This window comes from Aethalodelphis obliquidens, unplaced genomic scaffold (assembly GCF_003676395.1).
Source record: "Aethalodelphis obliquidens isolate GAN/ISIS:26980383/991018 unplaced genomic scaffold, ASM367639v1 scaffold5, whole genome shotgun sequence".
Taxonomy (NCBI): domain Eukaryota; kingdom Metazoa; phylum Chordata; class Mammalia; order Artiodactyla; family Delphinidae; genus Aethalodelphis; species Aethalodelphis obliquidens.
In genome coordinates this window covers 18,258,318-18,277,860 of record NW_020837949.1, presented here as the reverse complement: position 1 = coordinate 18,277,860, position 19,543 = coordinate 18,258,318, and the positions used below count along the sequence as shown (strand labels likewise).

Here is a 19,543-nt window from a genome sequence, read left to right as displayed (position 1 = left end):
ACATTTTTTTTTCTTTTCTTTATCCATTCATCCACTCAATCATTGATGGATCCTTAGGTTGTTTCCACGTCTTGGCTATGATGAATAATGCTGCAATGGACATGGGAGTGCTGATATCTCTTCAAGATAGTGATTTCATTTCTTTTAGGATGTATAGCTGAAACTAATAAAACATTGTAAATCAACTACATTTCAATAAAATTTTAAAAATTGCTCTGTGAGCTTTGGCTGGTCCCTTCACTTCTCTGATCCTCAGAGTTTTCTTCGTTGTAAAACCAAAGTGTTGCTTGGCTAGGCATGCCAATCTGAACGTATATTCTTTTGAAATACCATTTGCACATTTGTAGTTACTTCTGAAATGCTTTCTAAACAATATGCAGTTCTAGGTTTGCAGTTTGTGGTAGCCAGCCTCCACGGTTTCCCAGTGAATGGGGTTGATCTTTGGTGGAAATGACGGTGTCTGACTTCTGAGGTTAGACAATGAAGACATTGTGGCTTCCACTTTGTGCGCTCTTGGATCACTCACTCAGGGAGAGTCAGCCACCCGGTCACGAACATTCCAGCAGCTTTATGGAAGGTACTCGTGGGGAGGAGCTGAGGCCTCCTGCCAATACCCAGTACTGACTTGCCAGTGACTGAGTGCGTTATCTTGGAATCAGATCCTCCAGCCTTAGCCGAGTCTTAGCATGATGAGTCCCAACCATCATATTTACTGAGAGACTCCCCCACCCAGAACTACCCAGGAAAGCTGCTCCAGAATTCCTGGACTCCAGTAAGTGTGTGAAATAAGTGTTATAATTGTTAACACACACACACACACACACACAAACAAAAGAAAAACAAAGGGTTGGATCCCAAGGCTTTGAAATTGTGTTCCAGGGCCCTCCCGGCTGGGGGCTGTGTATGGGGGTAATAACTGATTTGGTTCCCAGCCTCCTCCCCGACTTAAACCACAGCAGCTCTGCCGTCATCTAGTGTATATATTGAGGATACATAGCGGAGTTATTTTAAAGAAAAGAGTGCACTGCCAAAAATATGTTTGAAAACACTGGATTAGGACACACTGGCTTAGACGACCTCTAACAGCCTATGATTCCATCTATCAGTATGAAAAAAAAAAAACCTTCTTACAAACACATGGGCAGCATTTTCTTCAGGGCTCACTCGTCTTGCCGGAAAGCACAATCCCTGAGGTTGGAAACAAAAGTTCACACTGTGCTGCTCACAGATAAATGAATCAGGAGTTGCCCTTCCTGTGCATGAGGCTGGACAGGGTCCAGGCAGCGGAGAAAGAGCTGGTCCTGCAGAGGAAAGAGCCCCACACTGGACACAGCTCCACCCCCTGGGGCACCATCTAGAAACTGGGGGGGGACAGTGGGTTTGCTTCTGTTGCCCACATTTTGTTATAATAATAATGACGATACTAACAACATCAACAATGATGACTAGCATGTATCGAGGGCTGTGTGCAAAGCCTGGGAGATGGGTTTCACACTCATGGCCTCGTTTAATCCTTATGACCCCTAGGAGGGAAACATTTGTAGACTGGGGAAACAGAGGTAGGTTAAATGATCTGCCAGACTCATAGATTAGGAAGAGCAGAGCTGCAATGAAGGTTCAGTCTGTCTATATTTATACAATTTTTTGCTACCATCTCACGTGTTTTAGGCCACTAGTCAGAAATGAGCAGCCCCTCTTTGGGTCTGAAGTACACTGATTTCACACTAGGAGGTTTTCATAGTTAGTCATTATAAGCTCTTCATTCATCAACTCACTCGTACATGCGACTGCCATTACCAAGCGCCCACTGTGTGCCCAGGCACGGTTCTAGGCACTGCGGACACAAGAGCGAGGAAGACAGACACTGGTGTTCCCTCAGGCTTAGCTGGGAGTTGGGCTGGAGGAAGACCTGAGAAGCCAAACTCTGGGGAAGGAAGGAAGGGAAGCTTCCCTTCAGGTTCCTGAGCCCAATGTCTTCCTTGCAGTACAGCTAGAACATGCCTTCAAGGGTCAGAAAGACTAAGTGTGACCTGGAGCTGGACCCCAAGAACCTGAGCCTCCAAAGACAGTCCCCCTAGGAAGCCTTTCCGGGCTGAGCCCAACACAGCCGGTGCTCTTCCTGCTGGTGGTCCCCCCAGGGCTCTGCTGGCAGCTCCACCATAAGCGAGGGGGCCCTCCGTTAGCGAGCACCACAGACACTGCACTGAGACAGCTTGTTTGGGAATTGTGTCAACACAGAGGACACAGTTTCACGTTGAGAAACGTGAAATCAGACCTTGTGCTGTCTGCAATCAACCTGCGCCATTATTGTTCAGAGCAGATTTTCAAGTGCGAGTCTTAATCGCCCGTGAGAGTCAATCAAATTTTATTCCATCTTTCAGTTGGTCTCATTATCTTAACAATTCCACTCTTTGGCTGGAACTTTGTTTTGGTCAAATTCCAACTGTTCCACGAGTATATTTCGTGGTCCCAGCAGAGCTCCTCAAAGCAGGGAACCTACACCCTTGTTCTGTAACACCCACCGACTTGGCCCCTGCAGGGTCAGTACATTTGTGACCAGGAGTTTACCTGAGTCCTGAGGCTGGGATGCAACCTGCCCAGGATGGTGGAGGGGGGATGGGGGTGGGGTTAGTTCCCCAAAGGGAAGGGGGAAAGGGGCTCTCCACTGGGAATGCAGCATCTCTACCTATGGAGACCCTCTGGCGTCTATCTGCTCCAGCCTTGTGCTGCAAATACTCCTCTATCTTGTCTTCAAAATGCAGCCCCAGCCCTTTGTGACAGCTCTGATCCCTCTCCTCTTCCTTCACCCCAGGCAAGGGACAGTTCTTAGATATAATCGGAGGTCTTCTAGAAAGCAGCAAGGGACAGTTCTTAGATATAATCGGAGGTCTTCTAGAAAGCAGGTCTTCTAGAAAGCAGGGCTAGCAAAGGGCCCTTTATCTTGTTTGTGCTCCTGGCTGACTTCTCAATGGTCTTGTTTTGAGAGAATTTTTAAGCAGGGCTCTAGAAAGCAGGCATCTGATTTAAAATCTCTTACTAGTGATTACCCTAAAGTTTTTCCAAAGTGCACTTAAGCCAACTCTTGACTACCTGGAGAGATCGTTTGGGAACTAGATCGCAGAGGACTTGCCGCAGCTGTTAGTGATAGTCTGCTCTTGGTGGTTTAGAGGGTCACTGAAGAGGTTTGCAGTTTGACTTGGGATAAGGTGGGACCTGCCTATCCAGCAGTGGGGACTGGACCACAGTGACCAGTAGGTTCCAGGAAGCGAGGGGCCCAGGCAGTGAGCAGCGGTGAGTGCCCGGTGCTCTGTGCCCCCCACCTGGCTCTACTCCAGCTGATCAGGGGCTGGGCTGCTCTCCTGCATCCCTGGGTGAGACCCAGCAACCAATGTTGCCCAACTAAACGCTATCCATCCGACACATGGATAACCTGCAAAGCAGTCGTCACCTAACCACAGGGGCCATAATCATCCAACAAACAAAGCCAGGAGCAAAGCAACCTATCTTTGTAAAACTTGAAGTCAACACTTGTCTATCCGACCCCCTTTCCTGGACTTTGTTAATTTAATTCTGGATAAGGAAACAGTATTAATTTTTTTTAAAGCAACAGCATTTGTAAAAGTAATACAAGGCCTTTACTTTTGTAACCCTATTTAAAGTATTCGTCCATCTCTGTCACTTGAAGATACAGCGAGAAGGTGGCCGTCTACCAGCCAGAAAGAGGGCCCTCAGCAGAACCCGACCATGCTGGCACCCTGATCTTGGACTACAGGCCTCCAGAGCCTTGAGAAATACATTTCTGTTGTTTAAACCACCCAGTCTCTAGTATTGGGTTGGCCAGAAAGTTCATTCTGGTTTTTCCATAAAACCCAAACAAACTTTTTGGCCAACCCAATGGTTTGTTATAGTGGCCCAAGCTAATACCAATTATTGATGCTTTTCTTCCCTCTGGTCCAGACAACGAGCTTCATGAAAGCAGTTTCCTGTGAGTGGTGCTGCTTAGTAACCATAGGACTTTGGCCTGCACAGGTAGGAGGCACAACCAAGTAATTTGTGAAATAACAAATGGACTCGGGTTCTGGCTCGGCCGTAGGGCTGAGGCTCTCAGCCTTGGCTACACATTAGAGTCACCCAGGGATCCTGCAAACTCTTGAAGTCCTGGGTACACCTGGACAAATGAGATCAGCTTCCAGGGATGAGGGCCAGACACGCTAGCATTCAAAACCTCTCAGGTGTCTCTGATGCGCAGCCAGGATGAGACCCAGACCCCTAAAGCTAAATGGGTGAAGTACCGAGGTGATGGGTCCCCACCTAAAAGTAAAGACACCAAGTCCTCCCTCCTGTTGCAGAGCTGAGTGGCCTGCTGTATGGGTATCGAGAGGAGGAAGGTTGAGGGGCAGGGAAGGCGGTACATCGTCTCAACAAACCAAAACAAAATAAACAGCGTCAAACTCATAAGAGCACATTTTATTTGAGGCAAAGAAAAGTCTAGCTGAAAGGATTACAGTTCCAAGCAATCAAAATGCAATTGTTAGAGGCACTATTTTGATTTTGTAAATTCAATTTAGAAAAGGGTATTGGGTTGTGCTTTCCCCAGATGGACAAGAAGAAGGGCAAAGAAAACTGAAGAGACTTCTAATCTACTGATTCTGCTCTTCGGACCCAACACCAAGCTGGCTGAGCCCTCGTTGGTTCATCTGTAAGTCGCTGACCCACCGCTGAGGGACACAGGCCAAACTATACTACACACAATAAAAGTGAGGTGGGGAAAAGCAGGTCACCTGGGGAAGGGCAGGCACCCACAGCTTCAAAACTCCTCGTGAAAGGGATAATCCTTGTGGGCGGCACAGCTATCAGGAAAAAACAGAAACACATTACCTTTTGACGAAGAGACTTTGACCATAACAAACTTCAAAAAGTCAGAAATGCTGTCTCATTTAGGTAGAAAGAGAGGCCTCAGAGAGCACGAGCCTCTTCTGAGACTGCAGATCCTGGGTCTGCCCTTGGGGTCGTGGCCCACCTTCCAGTCCTCTGCCAGGGGGCTCTCATCCATCAGCACCTGTGTGATGGACACCACCCTCCCTGTGTGCCCAGCACTGTGCCTAGGGTGTGCAGGGCGGCAAGACACGAATCCTGCCGCCTGGTAACTCAGTCTAGTTGCAGGACCAGAGAGCACCTATTGCCTTAAACAGTAAGAGGGTGATAATAACATAAGAGATGTTAACAAGTCTGCACACGTGACACAGCAAGTGCTCCGAACACGTGGAACAAGAAGCCACTGTCACCTCCAAAACCTCCTGGTACCAGTGGGAGCTGAAGTGAGGCCAGGAGAGTAGTTCAGGATTTGCTACAGGAAACACAGGGAGAGGGGACAGGCTGGACGTTGAGCTGGGGGTGGACTGATGCAGGCGCACGTGTTGGCCAAGGTTCACAGTCCCATCTGCAGGGCCGATGGCCTGTGTTGGGAATGTAATGGCAATAGCGTTGGGAAGTCTGGCTGGGCAGAGTGTGAAAGGCCCAGGGTGAACCCTGCTTGGGGCATACAACTCCTACTCAAATATTTAGGCAATTCAAAAGTTCCCCATGGATTTTTTTGTTTTGTTTTGGCATCCTATCAAACCTGAGAAATATAACACTGCCATTAGCCACAGGGGCTCAGTATAGCGATAGATGCCAAACTGTGGCAATGTGGATGCACGTATGTATGTGTACATATGGTTAGAAAACGCTTCCTAGGTGACCCGGGGATGTTGCAGCCAGCCGCTCCCTCCCCACTCCAATCCTAACCCATTAACATCAGTGGCCACAGGATAATCTGACAGCTGTTTCTAGAATAGCACTAGACAGTAGAAGGAGTCTATACGTAAAGGGGCCGAACAGAAAACCCCTGTGGTTTGTCTGCCCTTCAATATGCCGCGTCAGCAGCGGGAAGGGAAAAGGAAACTGAACGAACGATCAGTGATTCTCAAAGCAGAACAGATGTAACTTGGCGACTGATTCACTTCTCTCTTCTCTCTCCCTTGCCCGCCAGATCGAAAATGATTTTCATGTCTAAAGGGTAAGCACCATTAACGCAAACAGGATCATCAGAAAGGGCCAGTGGTAAACTCTGCCTCTGGCCTATTCCGAATCCGAGGCCAAGCGTGGCAGCAACACACTCACAGGCGTGTGCTTGAACGAAGCTCAGGAGAGAGTTATCGGCCAAGATGCAAACCTGGCGAACACCTGCCAGGGCGGTGGGAAGCCACCAGCGGTGCAAACCCAGAACTGGAGAGAGAGCAGAGGCTGGAAGGAGAGAGCTAGCACCCGAGCCGGCCTTAGGGAATGCTCAGATTTTGCTTAGAAGAGTAACTACTTGAGAAGAAGAGAAGAAACAGAGAAGTCGGACGATAAAAATCACGAGAGAGGAGGTTCTTAGTCTCCACTGTGAAGTGGGGAGATTCTTCTTGAAAGCAGAAAATGAGTTTTAAACTTTACGGAGTTAATGCAGTGGTGCAAAAACGAAAAGAGAAAAAACAACCTTCCTTGTCATCTCCCTCAGATTCCACACTACAAGTCAGAGGGAATACAAGGAACCAGCACATATATAGCTGGAGGGGCCGAGTGATTCTCTCGGTCACATGGTTTAATCGCTGTCGGAGCTGAGCCCCAAGCACCATGGTCTTCCAACTAGAACCCTTTCGTTAGTCATTAGAGACGAAGAGTCACATGCAAATTTTTCCAAGAAGGCGGGGCACGCGCCACCTGGGATCATCTGGTTTCAGATGTGCCACTAAAATTTGAAAATTAAAAGTCAATATATGTGGTTACTGCAGGTTAGGCCAACAGTGCATGGGAGCGGGAGAAGACATCTAGGGCAGAGCTCCCTGCATTTCCCGGGGGGCTGAGTGCAGCTCAGCTGACACACTATAAATGTTTCCTGCTGTACACGGAGGAGAAGGCAAGTTAACAGGCAAGGTAACATGCACAAGTCAGAGCCGCTGCAATAGCAGGACTTGGACAGTAAGGCCTCCAGGAGTTATTCTTTCATCTGCAGCACCTGATACCCTCCTGGGGCTCTCCCGGGACTCACCTCACCAAGGCACAGACCCTCCAGTTCCTGTTGTAGCTCAGTAAGGTGGTCATATCCGCACTGCTGAGTTCAAAGTCAAAGACCTAAAAAGAAAAAAAAAAACAAAAAACCAACCTTCCAATAAGCTCTGTAAACAGCTATCAAATAGGGAAGCATACAAGCAGCTCCAGGAAGGATCACTGGTGAGATGTTGCCTGGAGTGAGGAGGGGCAGGAAGGTAGACTAAACTCAGAGAAAGTTTCTCACATGACTATTCAGAGAACGCACATGTTTTGTCTGGGTAGTATGTGAACAATGAGAACAGACCTTCCCTTCCAGAACCTCCGAACAAAATGATACTTTTTCTTCCATTTATTTCTTCCATTCATTTCAAAACCTCTGCCGACCGCTTCCACTGTGATAAGCACCAGGGGGAATACAGTGATGGGTAAGAAGTGTCTTTGCCTCAGTTTACAATGAAGCAAAGGACGAGGTAATTCAACAGCTATGCTACAGGGAATAATTAGCTGCACACTGCAGGAAAGAGGCTCCACAAAGCACGCAGGGAATCCAGAGGAATCAGGAAGGAATTCCAGCTGGGAAGCTGAAGGATGTGGTCAAAGGAGATGCCATTTGAGATGGGCCTAAGAAGCCAGATAAGGTCTTGACAGACAGAGAAGACGAGAAAGGCGTATCAGGTGGAGAACTTTGCCTGCCCCAGGACCAGAGGAGGGCCCTCAGCTTGGATGATTGCGGAATGTGCAGAAAGAAAGCCTGCTGCATACTCTGTGATCACAACCGTGCAAAAATGTGCAGACTACACAGTAAGATGCAAAATAATTACGTTAGTACTAGAGATTAGCCATTTTATAATGTTTCTTTTCTAACACCCTGAAAAAATAAAATATGAAACAAAAAATGCATCTCTAGCAGGATATGTGTTTCTCGTGGTCACTGTTTTACCATTTATCTCCTCCACCCTCCCCAGGCCCCAGGGACCAGCAGCACGTGTTACAGCCACAGCCTGGCCAGTGGAACAGGCAAAAATCAGCTGCTTGCTATGGAAACAAGAGCTGCTGGGAACCAGGGCTCAGGTGAAGACAGAGGGGGTCCGGGCAGAGCTGCTCTGCTCAGTGACAGCAGAGGCTCACAGGCGCAGGGACCCTCCTGGAGAGCTCTTCTCCCAGCCCAGCCCCCAACACTGGTATGAGAGGCAGGCAGGCAGGGGGTGCCAGGAGGTCTGCTCTGCTCTGGCAGGTGCTCGGAGAGAACACCTCACTGGTGCCCTGGAAGGTCTCTGCAGGCCTCGGACGTATCAGCACAGCAGTGTTTGCTGAGTGCTGATGAAGGTACCAGACATTGCGTGAAGCCCTTCGGCGCATCTTTTTTAATCCTCATGACAACTCTTGAAATAGGTACTATTTTACAGATGGGGAAACTGAGGCACAGTAATTAACGGAGCCCTGAAGCAAACCCAGGCAGCATCACTCAAGAGCAACATTTCTCGGCAAATGATGAGTTCCCCGAGGAGCCTCAGCACAGGTGTGTGCATGCAGAGCGGGGGCCCGAGGCCCAGGGCCTGCCGGGTGTAGCACCGCCTCCCAGAGGAACCACTGTCCCTAGTCCGCGGTGGGCTCCCTGCCACTCCAAGAGGAGACGGGGCAGGGTGGGCACACACATGACAATCCAGAGGCCCTGTGAAGAGCTGGCCCCTCCTCCACCGAGAAGACCCTGGGCCGACCAGCCAGGACCTTACCTGGAAGTTCTCAGCAATGCGTTCGGGCGTCACAGACTTGGGGATCACGATCAAGTTCCTCTGCATGGGAAACCGGATCAGAACCTGTGAACAGAGGTGCCGAGTGCGTCCGTATACCAGGAGCTCTACACTTTCATCTCACCTAATCTTACACACCCATCACCTGGAGAAAGAAACCCCAGAACTTCACAGCGAGGAAACCGAGGCTCAGAGGTGATGGGGTCATGCCCAGCAAGGGGGAGGGGAGACACTCAGGCTCTGACCCCCGAGCCCTGCTCTCAGCCTCCTTGCCACGTGCTTCCGCATCTCCCAGGTACATTACTCCCTGTCTGGGAACTCACTCTACCACTTGGGAGCGCTCAGCTGATCACGAGTGTCCTTCTATGAGTATAGAGGCGGGTGTTCCCAAACAGTGCTGAGGCTGACCCTCGTGCCAGCCCTCGGAGGTAGAAGGGCAGGTCCGATTATCCCCAGACCACACGCAGTCTTCTAAGTCCCTTTCCACCACACACTCCAGGACCCGAGCCAGACGTCCAGGGAGCGCTCGACAGGGCTCGGTCACTCTCCCCCCACCCCCCCGGCTAATGGGAACCACCACCACAAATGCAGGAAGTTCTGGGAACAGTCATGAGCGCCTGGAAATGGCTGTACCTGGGCTGTGGTTTTATTGTGTTTGTCTGCAATCGCTTTGATCCTGGGATCCTCCAGTAGGGAAGGGTCCTCGGGCTTGGCCCTGGAGACAGAAACACGGTCTGCGTGAGCAACCATCATCGCCACCACTCCAGGCAGCCGTCAACCCTAACCCTAACCCTCATCGACCTTGGAGGGCAGCCTGCCTGTCTTCTGATTCAGAGCTCAGTTCCAAACTCCCAACCCGCTGGAAAAAGAGTAGGCATCTTGCTACTGGAAACACCAACCAGGAACCCCAACAGGAGGCTCCTGGGGACGTCTGCCCATCGGCCCCAGAAGCGTTTTCCTTGATGCTGGGTTTTTCTCTGTAGCCATTTCTAACCGTCACTAGCTGACAAGAGAACACAATCCCGTGGAAACTCACCAGGGCCTGTCGGGAGAGCCAAGGGGACTGTAGGCAGTCACTACGATGCCTTTGGACTGGCAGTACTGGATTAACTTCTCCTGAGTGAGGTACGGGTGGCACTCGACCTGCAGATGCAAACAGGAGGGCTGATGGTGCCACTGTGGGCAGGGGCCATGGGACACACAGGAAGTCTCCCCATGCTAAGCCCTTCCCTCCCCAGACATAAAGTTATATGTAACCAATGTCCCAACTCCTAGATAAGCTGTTAACAACTGTCTCTGTTTCCCAGCAACTGTCCTTGACATTAACGAGAATAATCTTGTTACCGTCGCCATGGGCCCTGAGGGTTTTTCTGGCTTTGGCCATTTATCAACTGTGACAGGTCTGAGGATCTCAATGTCTGCACACAGCTCATCTCAGGACCCTGAGTCTTCACAAGGCAGGCTCAAACCCGTTCCCTCCTGCAAGTTTCACTCCCAGATGTGTCACTGTCTTTCTGAGCCATAAATCAGGACTCTGCCGGCGTCCAGGGACCTGCCTCCCGGCTGCGCCCCAGGTGACACGGACAGAAAGTAACTGCTAGGATCACACAGTAACAAACAGGCACAGTGGCTTCCCTGCCGGATGTTACCTGGTTCACCGCCGGCTTGTATTTTAAGCCAGGTTTGTTTAAGATCTTCTCCACCTGGAGATGGTTGAAGTTGGAGACTCCAATAGCTTTCACCAGCCCTTCGTCCACCAGCTCTTCCATGGCCTAGAGACCAAAGAGGGTCTGCCTGCTGCTGACATGTACCCCAAAGGACAAGGGTCAGAAGCACCTCTCCCACCAGACACCTTACCAGGTCCTGCCCTAGTCGGTGATAGCAAATGAGATCTTTGGGAAGACAAGAGGCACCAAGACAAAAGCCAGGTTGGCTTTAATGAGACAGGAAGAGCAAAAAACAGAGAGTAACAATTACAGCGAAAGAAATGGCAGAGCTGGGTATTCACACCTGGCCCCTCGCAAGGAGACTGGGGAGCTGGCAAGGAAGGGGAGGCCAAGCCAGGGGCTGCCTTACCGTCCAGGTGTCCACAAAATCGCTGTCACTGGGAACCACGTTGCCGTCCCCATCCAATGGGAAAAAGTCCTTCCCAGGCTGTGGTAACAATCAAAGACAATCAGTGACAGCCCTGCGTAGATCTGCTGGGGGAGCTGCATCTCTGAAAGCAAAGTTCTGATACAATTATTCTAAGCTACAATAGCTGGCTACGGTTTTAGAGGATAATCAAGAGCAAATCCGTGTCAGTGTGAAGAAGAAACGGCAGACGACTCCTGGGCTGGTGCTGGCCATCAGGTGGAGATGGACAATTCTCGGTCAGTGAGATGAACCCCGCCGTGGATGGCAGTGTGTGCATGGGCAGGGAGGACTCAGGGCCAGGATTCACAGGGCCCATGTCCTGGCTGGATCCAAACCTACAAAACCACCACCTCACCGAGCCTTGCCAGCTTACTGTGAAAAACAAAGGTTGAAAGTAAGGCCCCGATATACCACAGGGCAATAAAATAAGAGTTACAGGGTAAAAACCTGCATGCCTTCAAGCTGGTTGACAAAGCAGAAAACTGAGCCCCGTGGCTAGAAAGGAGGCAAAGGACATAATAGCTCTAGAGCTTTCTGTGAAGAGGCAGGCTGCCAAGGTTTACCCAGCTCCCGCAGGATGGGGTGTGTGTGGAATGTAGAAACACGCACAAACATGTACAGGGTATGAATGGGTATGTGTGTAGGTGCCTGAGGCAGGGGGGAAGGGCGGTCACTGATGACATCTTATGGCCATGGGCAGGAGTGTCACCTGAGCCATGTTCACTGTCACAAAGTTTCAAGTTATACAATCACCAAATGACAAAGAGCAGCATTCTTCCAACTCTGAAACGTGCATGCAAGTCACCTGAGGTTCAGATTCAAAGGGCCTGGGTGGGGCCTGAGACTGAGTTCTAATGAGCTCCCAGGTGATGCCATTGCTGCTGGTCCAGGCACCATACCTTGAGCAGAGCAGCAAGGACACATACAGACTGTGTACCTGCTCACGACCTGCTAACAGGAGAGGGTGATGCCACAGGCTACACCTGAGCCCCGGGTACGTACCTTGAAGCCAGTGGGCCAGTGGATAAGGTAGAGGTCCAGGTAGTCCAGCTTCAGGTCGCTGAGCGTCTTCTGGCAGGCGCCTTTCACCAGGTCCTTCTCATGGAACGTGCACCACAGCTGAAGCCAGCGAGAGAACAAGTCTTACCCTGCGTGCCGGAAGCACTTTCCCGGCCGGGAGCCAGACAGCTCGGGGACAGAGAACTTGCTTTCCTCTCCCCACAACCCACCCACTTCACTGTGACGCTGTAAACAGTGGGGAGGGAGATTCCATTTCACACGTGGATCCTAACTCTTCCAAAGGAAGGGAGGGTGATCAGATCAAGGAAACCTTTCACAAGGACCAGACTGAAGGCGCCAAGCAGAATGGACAGGTCAGCAAGCCAGCCCCAGGCTCCAAACATGAGCTCTCTGGCCTATTCTCCCACAGGCTGGTCTTCGTGGGGCCAGCCTCACCCTCCCACCCGGTGTCCTTTGGGCACCACCAGCCTCTGGGTGAAAGACAGTGGCCAGTGGCGGAGATCAGTCTGCAGGTGGGAACCAAGTACTGTCCTCAAAGGTAACTCCCTGGAACGGGGGCGCCAACCCACAGCTTTGGCCGCATCAGCAAGGGTCTCCAACCAATGGGTCCGGGCGGAATGACCATCCAACAGACAGGCGGCCACAGATGGGCGAGCCCTAGAGCCCCCATGGCCTTGAGTCAACACACCTCCCCTGGAAGAACTGCCTGCCAGGTGATAACCGCAGCTGTATTAGGAGGCCCCAGAGCGTGGTCGTGGCCCCTAAGCTAATGCTGCCCCTGGATGAATGTGGACAAGAACCCTCCCTCAGGCTCCCCTGCAGAGCGGGGTACCTTGCTGACGATGAAGAGGTCCTCACGCTTCACCACCTTCTCCTGGAGCTTCTCCTGGATGGCCAACCCCACCTCGTTCTCATTCTGGTACACGTGGGCACAGTCAATGTGACGGTATCCAAGGTCAATCGCTACCTTCACAGCCTCCGTCACTTTGCCCGGAGGGGACTGAAAGAAACAGGAAATGGAAGGCATAGGGATAAAACCAAAAATGAAACAAAACACAGTGTGCACACAACTCAGAAGGGCAGCAGGAACCCACGGCTCCTCAGGGGCTCCTGCTTCTTTTAAGGCTAGCAAAGGCAGGCCACGGTAAGTGTCTGAACATCCCGAGGTGAGATGCAATGTTGCTTCATTTTAGGAAAATCTGACCACCACTTACTAGGAGCACAGATCACCTTAATTAGATGGGCCAAAGCCTCTCCCTTCCTTGTTTCTTCAGAACCCATTGATGGTATAAAAAATCCCCCACTCTCTGGATCTATTAGGTTCCCAAGACAATAAGGGATACCGTTTCCTTCAAACAGCTCAAAATATTTCAAAAGCGCTGTAAATATTCACTCCAATTCCCATTTGGTTCCCGAGTTCCGTGAGTGAATGCCTATGGTTTATTTTCTCCTTCCACTCGTGGATTCTGGTATTGGCCATCACTTGTTTTTAAGCAGTTTTGAGTGTATCAAAGTCAGGAACATTACTGGTGCAGGTTCAAAGGCCTGTGCTCCAATCTCACTGTGTAAGAATCTGCTTTAAGAGGTGGAGGTGGGAGGTGGGCCCTCAGAGGTATTAGCGGACAGAAATGAGTCGACAGGAGGGGGAAATGGGAGCTGTGGAAGACCACCATATGGCTTGTGGTCAGAGCGGCAAAAAGACTGAATGCCGCGCCTGCCCTGACCATCTGCGCGTCTGAGTGAGCGGGACAGGCGTGGGGAGCGCCCCCAGCACCCAGTCTGGCCGCACAGACATCTCCGCGATGCTCCTCTCAGACCAGAAAGGTGGAAAGCAAACGCGTGTGCATCAGACTGTTGCATGCACACAGCGCATTCCTCTGGAGAGCTGGGGTAGAAAAGAATGACCAGGAAAACTCCCCAGGGCCATGAGCAGCTGCAGACATCTGCTGTTTTGACATCGGCTGTTGTGAACAGGCCAGGGCAGAGGAGCGGGGGACCCTCGCCCAGCTCTCTGGCCACCACGGAGGGAGTAGGGGGTGTGGATAGGCGATGCTGACCTCAGGTATGAGATCAGAAAACATCTTCAGACAATCTGGCAACCTCCTAGTTCCCTGGAGGACCCAAGAAGCTACACCTGCAGCCTTCCCCCCACCCTTCTCGGTTAAAGGAACAGAGCAGGGAAACCTTGGCATAACCAGAACGGAGTAAGTACCACGGCCTCCTTGTGGCGTCCTGGGCACAGCTGCTGATGAGAGCAGAGCAGAGCACACCCCTCCCCAGGAAAGAGAGCAGGTAAGGAGACCCAGCCGGGGAACTGGCTGCCGGCGCGCGTCAACTCTCTTCAGGCTTGATGACACCCTGACTGGATTTCTCTGTGGGCCTGTACTGTGCCAGTCCAGCACCTCACTGCCCCCAACCATGGGCAGAGGGGCAGGAACCTTTCCCAGGCCCAGCCCAGCCACACGCTGCATCTGCCACAGCGACTGGCGCAGGGCCAGAGACATGACCCCAGCCAGGCCCATGAGAATCAATCTTTGGACTTCAGCTGATGCTACCAAGACAAGATTTTCTTCTGCTGGGGTCCCGGTGCTGGAAGCATGTGAGCCAGGAGCTGCTAGAGGAAAGTGGGGTTGAGGGACAGATGAGGGTTGGTGAGAGATGGCTCCTGGGCACATCTTTTATAGCCTTGAATCTGGTACACCTGACATCATTTTGTAAGTCAATGAATACCCACCTGGACACATTTTTCTTCCTGCTGAAGATTAAATTGGTTATTCAGTGCCTTGGAACCGGAAGACTGCAGAGGGGGATAATCAAGGCTGCTGAACAATTGACAAAAAAACTTAAAAACACGTTCTTGTGATGTTTTTATAGAGAAGCCAAGGACAGAAATGACCTTCAAAAGGTCACGAAGAAGCTACAGCTCCCTGACCCTTCCCTGGACAGAGGGCTGATAAGCGAGAGAAGCACGTGCCGGGAAGCTAAGCCCAAACTGCTTTCAAAGGGGAAAGCAAAGCAGAAGCGAGGACTGTCATGCATTTTACAAATTAAATTTGTACAAGCTGTGGCAATGCATAGAAAGACTCTTGCGAATGGGTGCTACATGCCGGCCTCCCCTTTTCAGAGACGCCTTTGCAGCAGTGGGGACTAAGGCTGCCTGCGGCCGCCGGCTCTATGTACAGCCAGAAACCAATGGCTCTCACCTGGGCTGGGCAGGCCAGGCCCGCCTCTGGGACAGGCATGCCGGTTGCGAGAAGGCTTGTGCCAGGGCAGATATGTAACAAAATGGAACGTGCCCCGTGTGGTGTTTAGCCCACAATGGCTCAAACTGAAAATAACAACAACTGCCATATGTGATGGGTCAATTTTCACTAGTTTTAAACGTATTATTGAATTGAACCTTCACCACGACCCTGGTAGATACTGTTATCTCTGTGGATAAGGGAACTAAGGTGCAGAGAGGTTACGAAACTGGCCATGATGGTGCAGTAAGATGTCAGGATTCAAACCCTGGCACGAGGACCTGAGAGCCAGCCTCTGCTGAGAGGTCTGTGTACTCTGGGGTGGACCCCAAGAGGCTGTGAGGCACTGGTCAGGGAGAGGACAAGTCTCCTGGGCTTGGAAAATCATCCTCTGAGATGAAAATATACCAGAATCCACAAACTATGTTCAATACTATCTCAATCAAGAGCCCTTCCCACAGAGACTAAACTAACTTCCCTCATCACTTTAAGATACGGTAAAAAATGACTCAATAAACTTGGGAGTGCTAACGTACAATTACACCATCTCCCCATCCCATGTCCACATTGAAAACTGCCCATGGAAGGCAGGGGTCCAGACTGAGGCTTTGAAAAGAAAACAAATCGTAAAGATCTGTTTCCGTACATCTAATAGGAAATCTGCAGAAAACCAGTAGAGGAAACACCCAAGTTATAAATAACCAGATTATACAAATCCTTTAAATTTATTTTAAAGTAATAATAATACAAATCCTACAGACAAAATCATGTTTGAAATTCATTTCTGCCACTAATCTGCCCTGTGACTTGGCCACAGGACCTATTCCCATTCCCCTCAGACCTTACAGCTCCAAAGCTCTAGCTTGGGTAGCAACTTGATGATGTTCTGGGCTGACGGCAGCAAGTGACAGTGGTGACAAGTCTCTGCCCCTGAGGCCCCCATCAGCTTCACAAACTGAGCCTATTTTCTTTTCATGTAACACTCCCAGGAAAACCACTGTCAGTCTCTCTCTCTCTCTCTCTCTCTCATCCTTTAAAAACCTCATCATCTTCCACTTTGCTTGTAGCCCATGCACGTTACTTTAAGATAATATCCCTCCCTCTATTCCCTCTGCAAGTCAAAAACAAAAAACAACAACAAAAACACCACAGATCCAAAGAAGAAAGGTTATAAAACAATGTCATTGGTAAAAACACAAGTATCTCGGAGATTGAATCCTCTGCAGTTTTAACATGGGGATTTCTGGGAGGAAAGGACTGTGTCCTTTCAGACATTTTTTTTTTTTTGAAATTTTCTCTAGTTAGCAGGTATCGCTTTTGTAATGAAGGAGGTGGGTAGGGAACAAAGGAAACTTCACTTTGGGGAAGAAAAACCATCCTGGGTAAGAAGTATGAGAACAGTGTGCCAATGGTAACCCTGGAGCAAGAAACAGGTAACCATAACTTTTTAATTTTTTTATTTGTTTTTTTAATTTTTGGCTGCATTGGGTCTTTGTTGCGGTGCACGGGCTTCTCATTGCGGTGGCTTCTCTTGTTGCAGAGCACAGGCTCTAGGCACGTGGGCTCAGTAGTTGTGGCTCGCAGGCTCTAGAGAGCAGGCTCAGTAGTTGTGGCACACAGGCTTAGTTGCTCCGCGGCATGTAGGATCTTCCCGGACCAGGGCTCGAATCCGTGTCTCCTGCATTGTCAGGTGGATTCTTAAGCACTGAGCCACCAGGGAAGTCCCCAACCATAACTTTTGATGTGAACTTAGATTAATAAAGAAATAGGGCATCAACCTCTAAGGCCTTATAAACTAACATATTCCGGAAAAGCTGTCACTGAAAAACACTGTTTAACCTCTTCTGATTAAACCAGCTTTTCTTCAGAGAAACTCAACCTGCATTTAAGAGAAACTAAGCTTATTTCTTATTATTGGTTTTGTTTAAATACTAGTGATGTCACAATATAATTTTGTTTTTCATTGTGAATATAAAGCATTTTAACTAGATGCATGTTAAACAGACATCTGTGACCTAATTTCTCAAAATGTATTCCAGGTTCCAATTAATTTACTTAGAATCTTCTGGAAGAGGAGTTGGCAAACTTTTTCTGAAAGTGGCCAGACAGAAAATATTTTAGGCCTTGTGGGCCAAATGGTCTGTCATAACCGCTCAACTCTGCTGCTGGAGCAGCACAAAAGGGGTCATAAAAGACATGTAAAGGAATGAGATGTGTTCTGATAAAACGTTATTTACAAAAACAGGCTGTGGCCTGCGGTTTACCAACCCCTGAGCTGCTGGAAGAGCATACAAAGAAATGGGGATTAGGCAACAGTCCCAACCTTGATTTGTCCTAACTCCTATTCACAAATAACATTCTGGCTTCCAATTCAGCCCCTCCGTAATAAAAAGGTATTCTGATATTGAACGCAGATATTCTGGGGACGAAAAGGGTTTCAGCCCCTGCTCTAACTTAATCAGTTGACAATACAGTCCCGATCAACTTGGGGTACACCTGAGCGAGCTGGGCCTGCTCGCCTCTCGCCTGCCCTGTGCTTACACACAACGCTCCCACTCCGCACAGCTGGGAGACCTGGATCTGGCAGCTTTGTATCAACAAGGCTTAAAATCTGCCACACTCGTAGGACTCCAACAACATAAGCATCTGGCAGAACCCTGAGAATGGCAACAATGTGCAATTTTTCACGGCAACAGAGACGCTTTTCATTGTTTGGTGCAGAGAAGCCAACCTCACTTGGCTTATCGTGTTCAACTATGTCCAAATTTATTTTACAGTTTAATAATGTAAACCACAATTTCCAATGATAAAGAGCATTCCGCTGAAGAATCTCTTTCATTGCCTTATCACAGGACAACAGTCAATTCTGGCTATGGTTTTTACACCAAAGCTCATAACTCGGTTTGGCAACAAACACAAACCAACTTATGAAACCAAGATTAACTTCCTCCCGCTCAACATGAATCAATCTGTCCTGAATTCCAAGACATCACTGTCTCCACCTGGTTGAGATGGGGATGGACCAGGAATGGCCCTGGGCAGGCAGGTCTTAATTTAAGTATCTTTGCCCTTGAAGAGCTCCAGGTGTAGGCCTGCAGGGAGATGAGGCCTGTGAACAGGAAAACAAGCTACTGTTTTAGCTCCAGTGCCAGCACCTCTGCCCTCTCCCCTCTTCCCCAGGCCGGGATCTCAGGCCATCATGAGCTTGCCTTGAGTTCTTTCTCAGCATTTTCTCCTATTCTTAAAGGAAGTGATATCACCCTCAAAGAGGCAAAAACTGGTTTATCGGTGGCAAAAAAAAATCTTAGCTTATAAAACGGTTTGTGGCCCGCCAAAGAGCCAATGGACACAGACAGATGTACAGTCTATCTGTGATGTTGAACTTTACGGCGGGGGCGGGGGCTAGAAATTAGGGAAAAATGTCTCAAAGGCTCCTGGGTGCGGGCAGATACAGAGATAATGGAAAAGAGATGGAGAAACTCTACGTCCATTCCTAGGTTTTGAGTATGTGGGTGAGTTACAACGGCCATTTACCATCAACTTTTCATCTAGGGCCAAACATTTATCAGCAACAGGACACTGGTCAGCATCAGAAGTAATCTCTGTTTTAGTCACTTCCTGGCAATACAATGCTCATGGCTTATTTACCGTCCATTGGGGACGTCAAGCTTGCCAAGGGAAACTGCCTCTAAGCCACATGGGCTCTGAGGCAGAGATGCTCTCCCATCGGCCTGAAACTTTCACCTCCAAAGAGAGAACGGAGAGTGTGAGGACCTTCAAAGGAACAGTGATTGGAGACTCCCAGAACCCCGCCAGGAGTCTGAAGGATACAACACAGCCACCGTCACATGGAAGATCCACAGGAACGAGGTGCCGCACCCACTCCCAGAGCCTCCCCCAGTTCTCACAAAGATAAGCAAACGGTATTTAGGTAACCCCATCTTTGTCCAGCATCTGTGAAGGAATATATATACACACACACAGGGGAAAGGTATTAAAACACTATTCATATACCTTTTTTACTTGAAAAAAAAAAAAGGAAATCTACTCCAAGCCCATACTTATACCATTTCACTGTCACCTCCCCTACCACGCCTCTACACAATTCTGTACAACATCTCCTCGCCGCCCCCAAAATCTAGTTTATCTTACTTCTCCGTATTAATTCAACACATATCTTTAGGGCACCTACCATTTACCAGGCACCTTGAGCAGTGCTGTAAATAGCTGTGACCAAGGTAGACGCTACCCTTGCCCTCAATGAACTTAGTCTGCTGGAATGAATGATCTAAATGTACAGTTACAGAGCTATTTTAACTA

The 19,543-nt window shown here is 49.5% G+C and overlaps 1 protein-coding gene across 1 annotated transcript in view; it reads right to left on the bottom strand.

The window, feature by feature from the left end:
• Positions 1 to 4,441: 4,441 nt before the first annotated feature.
• LOC113618079 (aldose reductase) overlaps positions 4,442 to 19,543 on the bottom strand; it is a 34,277-nt gene continuing 19,175 nt past the window's right edge. The window contains exons 3-11 of the mRNA XM_027101861.1: positions 12,814 to 12,981; positions 11,964 to 12,080; positions 10,902 to 10,979; positions 10,475 to 10,597; positions 9,862 to 9,968; positions 9,459 to 9,540; positions 8,808 to 8,891; positions 7,073 to 7,155; positions 4,442 to 4,850 (exon numbers count right to left, since the gene is read on the bottom strand). Coding sequence (XP_026957662.1) covers positions 4,808 to 4,850; positions 7,073 to 7,155; positions 8,808 to 8,891; positions 9,459 to 9,540; positions 9,862 to 9,968; positions 10,475 to 10,597; positions 10,902 to 10,979; positions 11,964 to 12,080; positions 12,814 to 12,981 — 885 coding nt within the window. The 3' untranslated portion in view covers positions 4,442 to 4,807. The remainder of the gene's footprint in view (positions 4,851 to 7,072; positions 7,156 to 8,807; positions 8,892 to 9,458; positions 9,541 to 9,861; positions 9,969 to 10,474; positions 10,598 to 10,901; positions 10,980 to 11,963; positions 12,081 to 12,813; positions 12,982 to 19,543) is intronic.